Source organism: Copadichromis virginalis, linkage group LG1 (genome assembly GCF_057382275.1).
Source record: "Copadichromis virginalis isolate Kocher_CV1m ecotype Utaka linkage group LG1, C_Virginalis_male_GT1.1, whole genome shotgun sequence".
Lineage (NCBI taxonomy): Eukaryota > Metazoa > Chordata > Actinopteri > Cichliformes > Cichlidae > Copadichromis > Copadichromis virginalis.
The window spans coordinates 7,267,232-7,278,094 of NC_140618.1; the positions used below are offsets into that span (position 1 = coordinate 7,267,232).

Genomic DNA, 10,863 nt, shown 5'->3' on the forward strand with positions numbered 1-10,863 from the left:
CAAGCATAAAAATGCACCTAATTCAAGGGTGAACCAGTGTTCTATCTAAGCATAACTCAGAAAAAGAAATTAATTGCATATTTAGGCACTTTGTTGCTAGCAGCTTGTTGCAAAAACATAATTTGTTCCCATTTATTTATCAAAATCTACAAAAAAATGCCAAAGACTGTTTAACAGGAGTAAAAATAATATTTGTACTTTAAGATGAACTGGACTAAAGATGAAGTGGGAGGAGTTAAAATACTATGTAGAGCAGGGGTAGGCAACTCCAGGCCTCGAGTGCCGGTGTCCTGCAGGTTTTAGATCCCACCCTGGGTTAACACACCTGAATCAAATGATTAGTTCATTACCAGACCTCTGGAGAACTTCAAGAAATGCTGAGGAGTCATTTAGTCCTTTAAATCAGCTGTGATGGGTCATGGACACATCTAAAACCTCCAGGACACCGGCACTTGAGGCCTGGGGTTGCCTACCTCTGATGTAGAGCAAATGAACAGATCTGAAAGTGAATCCCTTAAGAAATACGACAAAGTTCAGCAAAGACCTGACACAGGACCAAAGACGTGTATCTGGCCTCGAATTGATCCATCTACTGTTCGCTGAAGTCTCATCATGGTCTCAGTGAGCGTGTGGATGTTACAGAGCCATTCTAAAGGAAATGGAAACAGATACAAAAAGGCAGAGGTATGCCAAAATACACAAGAACTGGACTGACAGCAGGTCTTATGGAATGACCAAAATAAATTTGAAATTTTTGGTTCAAATCACTGTCAGCATGTATGCAGAATGCTACGGTTAGATTTCTATCCAGCATTTAAGCCATCTGGAAAGCATCTGACTGGCAACGGCTCCATTTTTGCAGAATGATAATGACCTCAAACACACTGCCAGTAAACGCCATACATGCATGGAAAAAACACAGTAGAGAACTATGAGTCATGGACTGGCCTCCCAGAGCCTGGGTCTCAACGCTGTTCAAGCAATGTGGGATCGTCTTGACAGAGAAGGAAACAAAAGGCAGCCATCATCAAAGGAAAAATGTTGGCTGTCATTCAAGATGCCTGGGGAACTGTTCCTGACGGCTGTTTAAAGAAATGACAAGGTTTGCTTGGAGTTCAGGTTAGGTTGAAGAATAAAGGTCGTCATATCAAATATTGACTTTCAAGCTCATTAGAATGATAGAAACTGTTTGTGCCTTAAATCCTACATTCACATGTATACTTGCATGTTTAAAAAAAAAAATCCATGCATTTCTTTCCCATTTTCCTATCAAAATGTAAAGAAAAGAAGAATGGAGGGGGGGGGAAGAGAGGAGACTTTTGTACTGATATCATGTTAAATAGATGTGTGGCTGTCTAATGTGCTGAAAGTTGAAAATATAAAAAGGCACACAAGAAGGTTAAACTTGGGCAATCTTGCATCAATCTGCAGTCCTGTAGGTTCAGCTGTGTAGCATAGTCAGGATCAAGGGTTCCTGTGGCTACTAGTTGTTCCCACGCAGAGCCGTTTCTGTGCTGTGTACAAACATCAGTCTACTAATGAACATAAAAGCGCCTGCAGTGAGAATGAAGGTTTATTCATCTGCCAACAGTAGCAGCAGAGGACTGAGAAGCCTGTTCTCTGCTCATTAATAAACCCATCTGCAATTATTTCCCCAAAACGCTTTTTGTAAGGTCAGCTCAGAGCCAGAAAAGCTACACAACAAAACTCTTTATTAGCATAATTCAACACAAAAGCTTCCTCCTGTTGCAGTGCATTCTGGCACACAAAGATCACGTCCTTCTGGCTTTCCGTGGGCGGCATCCATTGTGTGGCACGGGGGTGTTGTCAGTGATAGATACCACCTCCAGACCTCCCATTGTCAGACCTTTGATTGCAGACTGCAGAGCAGAGAAAAATGCATTCATTCATTAAGAAAGCTAATGGGAACAGATCAACATGTCTGCCGCTCCTTAAATTATCCTCATTATGACAAGTCTGGAAATAATTAGAGGACCACTTCTTCATGCTGTGACAGGTTTGCTGGTATTGACCGCCCACTTGCATATCGGCACAGAGCAGGGTCAGCGGAACAAAACTAGTTTCATTTTCATCCTGTTATCCTGCAGTAAATTTTCCTTCTTCATACAAATGGTTCCTTGATTTTTTTTTTTAGATTTTTTTTTTTTAATCCTTCTTCAAACAGTGCAGATAGGGTAACATAATAAACGGGTAACACAAATAAAATACATTTTATTTTAAAATGAGATTAATCAAAAGGAAAAAGTCAATCTTGTGCACATTTAAGCAAAATGCACTCGTACCAATAACTTTAACATGATGTCTTTGAAGGCTGCTGTACTAAAGGCTGCTCCTCCGATTGCAAAAAACAATAGATGGGTCCTGGTGAGCTGTCAGTGTAGCATTTTTCTACTTGTGAAAATAACATCAGCAATTTCTCACCCCAATGAGAAAGACAGATGGGAGCATACTGACCAAACAATCAATGTTTTCCCAGAGTACAGCCATCAGAGAATTTGCTTCAGAGGTTAAGGATCTATGTAATGTTGTAACAGTATGTTGGTAAAATTACATATAATATTAAGAAGTTTCAGTTTCACATGTTTGCCTGTCCAGTCGTCTGAAAATAAGCCAACTCTTTTCATTGGTTGTCTTAATGGGTTATGACTGTATGCTTGCCTTTAACAGAAATATGACAAATTTCGATACCAAATAAAAGTACGAGTACAAGTTTATCATCTACTAAGCCAAAACAATTCTTTTAATAGGCTGTTTTAATGAGGCTTCCATCCCTGTTAACTGTCTTCAGTCTGAAGACAGACCAAACAACAAGATACAAAAATAATAACACTAATTAAAAATAAATCGTAGTTTTATCTGGAATAGCTTTAAAGATTTCTTTATAGAAACTACTCACCAAACGCCCAGGACCAAGACCTTTGACCACAACACGCACAAAGCTAACTCCTTTGGCTGTAGCTTTCTGTGCAGAAGGACAGAAGAAAAATCTGAGATGAGCAGCATCCCTTTGACTCCGGTGTTCAGAAAAGTCCAATAAAGCCAACAAATGAAATCCTCTCCTGGTTCTGAGGCTAATAGATGTGATTAGTAATCTTGACTAAAAACACAGTTGAGGAGCTTTAGACACACCATTGCTCTGAGTCTATGGCTTTTTCTCTGCTTTGCCACTTCTAACATGTTCAGAATAAGCAGGTCTCCAATTAATGTCATTCACTAGAGTCTTAAGATCGACTTCAACAAACAGTAACTGCAGCTTTCATTACTTTGTGACAGTTTCGCGGCTTAGCAGCCATTACAAGAGAAAGTAACCAGAGGTATTCAACTGTTAGTTTTAGGTATGTATACAAAGAGGCTTAATTGACAAAGAGGTAAACAAGAATTATTCTTTAAGATTTCCACCCCTCAAAACCAGTAGAAAAGACTCTTAATTTTAATTAATTTAATTAATTTTTTTTTTTTTTTCTGACTTGTATTTTCCTCCGTTTTCTATCTCTTACTCAATCATGTGGATTGAGAGAGTTTTTGTTCTTCTGGTGGCTGTGGAACTGTTACTTTTATCAAGGAACGGGACCGCGGCACATCTCCTACACGCACGGACTGTTTACTCCAGAGATCAGCTGATCGCCCTGATGCCGGCCGGCTCGCTGGCCAGGCCCGCAGAAGTACCAGCTGAAATTTGGAGGAAAACACATCGGGGATGCAGAGGTCAAGGACAGAAGAGAAGAAAAAAGGTGACGGTGAGACAGCGGAGGCTCGAAGCGAGGAGGAGGTTTAAACCGTGTCTGCCGTCTATCGTGATGGGAAATGTGCGATCGTTGGCAATTAAAATCGACGAGCTCTCAGCACTGGTACGGAGTCAGAGGGAATACCGAGAGTGTAGCCTGATGTGTTTCACCGAATCATGGATGCACCAGGTCATTCCCGATGAGAATGCTTCCGTGGAAGGCTTCCACACTGTTCGGGCGGACAGAGACAGCATCGCTAGCGGTAAGCGGAAAGGAGGTGGGCTTGCTGTTTTAGTTAACAACCGGTGGTGTAACCCTGCCAACATAACAATCAAAGAAAGGATTTGTTGCCCGGACACTGAACTGTGTGCTGTTGGACTCAGGCCGTATTATTTACCCAGGGAATTCTCTCACGTCATCTTGGTGGCTGTTTATGTTCCCCCCTCTGCTAACCCCACAGCTGCATGTGACACTATCCACTCTGCCATAGCTCGGCTACAGACTCAGCACCCGAGTGCCTTTATTGTGATCTCGGGTGACTTCAACCATGTATCACTGGACAATACACTACCAACATTCAAACAATATGTGGACTGTCCCACCAGGGGAGAGAAAACTTTAGACTTACTGTATGCTAACGTCAAGGATGCATACAGCTCCTCCTCCCTCCCCCCACTTGGTAGGTCAGATCATAACCTGATTCACCTCACCCCCCGCTATGTGCCAATTGTGAGGAGGGAACCTGTGACCACCAGGACTGTTAGGAGGTGGTCAGAGGAGGCAATAGCGGAACTACAGGGCTGTTTCGAGGTGACCGACTGGGAAACACTCTGTGAGCCTCACGCCGAGGACATCAATGGGCTTACTGAGTGTATCACAGGCTACATAACTTTCTGCACCGACTCCATTGTTCCAGCTCAGACTGTTCATTGTTACCCAAATAACAAGCCGTGGGTGACTAAGGACATCAAAGCCCTCCTCAACAACAAGAAGAGGGCTTTCAGAGGGGGCAACAAAGAGGAGGTGAGGAAGATCCAGGTGTTACTAAAGGACAAGATCAGAGAGGCTAAGGACAATTACAGGAGGAAGCTGGAGTGGAAACTCCAGCAGAACAGCATGAGAGAGGTGTGGAGGGGCATGAAGACCATCACTGGATTCAGGCCAACCAACAGCAGGGGAGCTGAGGGAGGTGAGAATAGAGCCGACGAGTTGAATCTGTTTTTCAATAGATTCGACACCACAGTGTCTGCTCCCACCCCCACAACCTCACCTGCAGTCAGCCTGGAATCCAGAGCCACACCACTGTGCCAGCCTCTCTCTTCACATGTTGCCTCCTGTGAGATTCCTGACACCCCTCCCCCACCCATCACCTTCACTCAATACCAGGTTGAGATGCAAATGAGGAGACTTCACTCAGGCAAGTCTGCTGGACCAGACGGAGTGAGTCCCCTTGTCCTCAAGACCTGTGCCCCCCAGCTGTGTGGAGTCTTTCATAAACTGTTTATGCTGAGTCTGAGTCTGCAGAGGGTCCCGGTGATGTGGAAGACATCCCACATCATGAAGACCCTGGAAAGGCTCATCCTGGACCAGCTGCGACCCATAGTAAGACCACATCTGGATCCCCTTCAGTTCGCTTATCAGCCTCGTCTCGGAACAGAGGACGCCATCATCTACCTGCTCAATCGTGTCTACACCCATCTGGACCAGCCGGCGAGCACTGTGAGGGTCATGTTTTTTGACTTTTCCAGTGCTTTCAACACCATCAGGCCGACCCTCCTGGGTGATAAGTTAGCAGCGATGCAGGTGGATGCTTCTCTGGTGTCCTGGATTGTTGATTACCTGACAGGAAGACCACAATATGTACGTCTCCCACAGTGTGTGTCTGACAAGGTGATTAGCAACACAGGGGCACCACAGGGGACTGTCCTCTCCCCCTTCCTCTTCACCCTCTACACCACAGACTTCAGCCACTGCACAGAGACCTGCCATCTTCAGAAGTTTTCTGATGACTCTGCGGTGGTTGGATGCATCAGCAGGGATGATGAGACAGAGTACCGGGCTGTGGTCGACTCCTTTGTCACGTGGTGTGAGCAGAATCATCTGCAGCTCAACGTGGCAAAGACCAAGGAACTGATCGTGGACTTCAGGAAGACCAGGAAACACTTGACCCCTGTTTCAATCCAGGGGGTCAGTGTTGACATTGTGGAGGACTATAAATACCTTGGAGTACACATTGACAATAAACTGGACTGGGCTAAAAACACCACAGCACTTTACAGGAAGGGCCAGAGTCGTCTCTATTTTTTGAGGCGACTGAGGTCCTTCAACATCTGCCAGAAAATGCTGAGGATTTTCTAGGAGTCTGTGGTGGCCAGTGCGATCCTCTATGCTGTTGCATGCTGGGGGAGCAGGCTGAGGGTCGCAGATGCCAACAGACTTAATAAACTGATCCGTAAGGCCAGCAATGTTGTGGGGATGGAGCTGGACTCCCTCAAGGTGGTGTCGGAGAGGCGGATGCTGTCCAAGATAAAGACAATGTTGGATAACACCTCCCACCCACTCCATGACATGCTGGTCAGTCACAGGAGCTCGTTCAGTGAGAGACTGAGATTACCGAAAAGCACCACTGAACGACACAGGAAATCATTCCTGCCTGTGGCCATCTCCCTGTACAAACCATCCACTTAACACACTGTTTGCTGCTACAACTACACATGTTTCTTTTCCAACTATTTATTTATAAGTGACTTATGTATGTATGTATGTATGTATGTATGTATGTATATGTATATATTGTACTATTCTTAGTTAGTGTATTGTCTGTCTTGTCTTAATGTTGGTTTAAAATGGAGCACTGTAACAAAAAATAATTTCCCCCAGGGATCAATAAAGTATTCTGATTCTGATAATAAAAGTGTACAGCTACTTTTAATTTTCAATTGTAGCAAAAACATTTAAAAACTGATAAGAGGAAAGTATAATTTAACTCTACTGAATATGGCAGCATTATAATAAAACTTAATTTATCAACTATGCTGATTACAACAAATGAAAAAGAAAATCTGTCTGACCATAACTTTGTTAGCCTGCAGCCTTTATAAAATCCTCAGAGAAGCCAGTTTGTTTACAGCAAACATTTAATATTCATGAATTAAGTGTTGCTGCACAAAGTGGAGAAGCAGCAGATGCTGTAGTCTCTAATTTTAATTTAATTGGAACAATCTTCTGCAGGGATAATGAGGTGGCCCAGCGTTGTGTTGTATCGAACTCACCGCAGCAGCAGAGATGCCCGCAGTCTGAGCAGCGATCGGCGTCGACTTCTTGATATTTTTGAAACCTTCTGTTCCGCAGGATGTCCTCACCACGGACTGCCCTGCGCTGTCTGTCAGCTGGATGTGAGTGCTGGTAGAGAGAACAGCGAGTTACTGGGTCGCAAACTGCCGGGCATTTTTACAGTGAGGACAAATCAGCAGTCGTGAACTCTAACTAATATGTGGCTTTTAGCAATGGCCACCATGACTGTTAATAGGAAATTTAAATCACAGCAGAACATCTGATTTCACTGAATTATGATAACAGATCCAAGCAGCAATTTTCCCTCTGAAAGCAGGTTTCATGGTTACTTAATAAAATCAGAACACTACGGCAAATGGGTCTGAAATTACAAAGAGGAAAGACTAAAATAATGAAAGTGCTGACTGAATCTTGAATATTCTTTAAGAGATATTTTCTGACACTTACATTGTAAGTACAAATGTAAGAGTTTGCTTTCACTTACTTGTTGTATGTGGCTTTAATGTGAACAATTGGTAAGTCTTCAAACTTCTTCCCACCCCATCTCAGTGCGCTGTCATGTCCAGGCAGTGGAGGTAAATAGCTGTAGGATTAAAACAAAGATTAGCCATTAATGATAATACTGCAGCAGGCTGTGCTTCTATTTAATGGAGCTTAGTCTGCTGACAGTAGACAGTGAAACATGATGCTGGCAGGTGTTAAATTAAAGAGAAAACATGAATAAATGAATGAAGACAAGCATCCTTTCACATCAATGCACCACATGATAAAGGTAAGCAATACAGTCATGCTGTGGGACATGTATGAAAACCCTGTTAATTCGGGGTTTGTATTAAGATGGTGGAAGGAAAAGATTAAGTACACATCACTGAAGCTTTAGTCAGAAAGACTGCTCAAGCAGACAATGAACATTTAAATCTACGTGAAAGCCATCAGTAAACAGTGGTGGAAATTGTGGTTGACAGGGCGCAGATTTGATGACTGTGGTGCACATGTGTTAGGAATAGCAATGAGAAAGGGAAAAAAATTAAGACAACTTTTTTTATGTGACTGAAAATGTCAATACAGGCCACATTAGCAAGAACAAGCAGCTGATATTTTTTAGTGCTGCAGGAAATAAAGTAGTGAATGCATTAAAAAAATAAAACAAAAACATACCACTGAACCTCCTAATAGATGCAGCTATGAAAATCCTAGGTAACATCCTTCTCAATTTATTGTGTTCATAAGATTTTCAGAAAACTTGACCTTTGACCTTGAGTTCAAGGTCATGGAGATTTGGACCTTAGCAGCTATGCCTTATGGTATCAGGTTGAAATTCCTAGGTGACTTTCTTTTTGAATGATGACATTCACAAACAACACCCCATCAGCCTCTTACAGCTGTGCCCCCTCCACCCCCCGCTATACATGGTTTGTGCCCATTCATCCATACCCCATTAGCAGTAAGTTTAGGATTTTACAAGTTCTTATTTTGATGTCAAATATTCAAACTGAAAAATGATTACATATATCCATAATATATTACTGAGTATTCAAAATAGATTGTGATATTTTACTAGTCACAATCTATTTTGTGACACTGGGATATTAAAAGCTAACTGCCAACTTTCAAGTTCATCTGATGATTTTAAAATCAACCTAGGGAACGAAGAAATAAAGGAGGTCAAAGATTTTAAGTTTTTAGGAATAATCTTAGATTCACATCTTAAATTTGACAAGCATGTAAAGAAGATTTCTAAGATGGTCAAGGCTAATCTGAATTGTTTTAAGTTAATTTTGCACTATATACCCACTTCAGCAGCTCAGATATTTATGCATTCTATATTTTCTCATTTTTCATATTGTATGACAGTTTGGACCCAAGCAGCACCATCTACAATTCAGCCTGTGGTATCCTTATATAACCAATCTTTAAAAATAATGGATAAAAAATCTGTTCGGTGGCATCACTGTCACATTTTAAAGAAATATAATCTACTTAGTTTTAAGAGTTTTAATCGTTTGTGTTTTCTTAAATTCGTTTTTAAATGTATAAATAGGATGGCCACAGAGTGTCTCAATAGATACATCCAGAGACAAGATAGTAATCGTATTACTAGGAGTAAGGTGAACGGCAACTGCAAGATATTATATTGCAGATCTACATTCGGTCAGTCAGCTTTTTCTATAAAGGCTTGTCATCTGTGGAACACACTTCCAACCGATATCAAATTGATTACAGACATTAGATCCTTTACATTGAAGGTTAAAGGGAAATCAAAGTTGTGGTCATTTTAACTAATGATTTAAATTTTATTTTAAATTGTCTATTAATTGTAATTGTATTTATGATGTAATTTGGTTTTATGAAAATGTATGTTTTATTGTAAAATGTATCTATTTAGATTGTAAGCCCAACAAGGGACAATTGTTGAAAATTAGCAGTAGCTATAAACCTATGTGCGGTACATCAGTTTCATGTCTTGCACTTGAACTATGTTAAACTGCACTGTCCCTTTTAAATAAATAAATTCAAATTAAAGATAAAACCTGAACTGCTGACTGCTGAACAGTGAGGACATCCAGGGGGGCTTTGTTATATTATCACGATTTGATTTAACTCTCCTTTTGCTCAGATTGTCAAATTACAGACCCCGGAAAACAGTGTGACACAAAAAATAAAAAAAGGTAATCGAAACTGATTTTATATTTTATAACCAACTAACAAAATAACTTTCAGATGGCAGTTTCCATTAAGTGACAGGTGAGGAATGTCTCCCTCTCATTTTTTCCTCTTTCATTTGCCAAACCAATTTCCAACTGGCCCCATTCCATTAACACATTCACCTTACACGTGAAAGCTCCCCGGTTCAACTCCATGAGGAGACGCATGTTGTGCTTCAGGAGACCAAAAGTTTGCATAAATGGCAGGGTTGTGTCATAAAGGGCATCCAGCATAGAAATCTGTGCCAAATCAAATTTGTGGATCCATCTGCCGTAGCGACTCCTTGGGAAATAAGGGAGCAGCTGAATGTACCATTTGCTAAGCAAACTTCCATTTGTTTACTTCATTTTGGAAGTACTTTAGCAAGGATACCCAGCTGAATTTGGGAGAGCCTAAAAGCCTCAGCAGCATAGGGGGAAAGGAGTAAGTGTGACCACTGTGCTATTTGCTACCAGTTACATTTAAAAATGTTTTATGTATATAGCGAGACCAAGAGTGCATTCCATCAATTCAATTGGAGACCCAGAGGCCATAGCACAATGCAGTACAGACACAATGAGCTGACCGTGGTAGAAGAACAGATGTATGTGTGTGTGCAGTGTATAGATAGATAGATACTCTCATACATACATACATACATACAAATGGGTTCAATACCAAAAATTTCAGAAAATAATATTGTGGTCAGTTATTTAATGTATTGATCCTCGTGGGGAAATTCCTCTGTGCATTTAACCCATTCACTCTGTGAAGCAGTGGGCAGCCATTGGGCGCCCGGGGAGCAGTGTGTAGGACCGGTACCTTGCTCAGGGGTACCCCTGAGGGCTACCTGGATGGGCCACCTGGAGACAGAGTTACTGCAAATCAGTATATAAGCTTCTTTCCATCCTAATGGAACCAGTTTCTTCCAGGATGTCAAAATGCCCCATCCACAATATATTTTGCAGTCAACCCAGACGCCTGTGAACTTTTCGGGCGTTCTTCGTTGCTCTCAAATAAACTAATTGTGCAATATCTTTCTGGAAAATGATGGTGCATCCCTCCAGAAGAGTTCAAGAACCGCGTTGGGGCGGTTTGAGCTGTACATTTTGGCACACCTTGCTTTATGTTGTTTCAT

The 10,863-nt window shown here is 41.7% G+C and overlaps 1 protein-coding gene across 1 annotated transcript in view; it reads right to left on the minus strand.

Annotated features, from left to right (window-relative positions):
- Window positions 1-1,695: 1,695 nt before the first annotated feature.
- The window catches only part of mrps11 (mitochondrial ribosomal protein S11), a 9,695-nt gene continuing 527 nt past the window's right edge, over window positions 1,696-10,863 (minus strand). Inside the window, exons 3-6 of the mRNA XM_085440986.1 lie at window positions 7,525-7,623; window positions 7,019-7,148; window positions 2,918-2,983; window positions 1,696-1,880 (exon numbers count right to left, since the gene is read on the minus strand). Of these exons, the coding sequence (XP_085297112.1) occupies window positions 1,773-1,880; window positions 2,918-2,983; window positions 7,019-7,148; window positions 7,525-7,623 (403 nt within the window). The 3' untranslated portion in view covers window positions 1,696-1,772. The remainder of the gene's footprint in view (window positions 1,881-2,917; window positions 2,984-7,018; window positions 7,149-7,524; window positions 7,624-10,863) is intronic.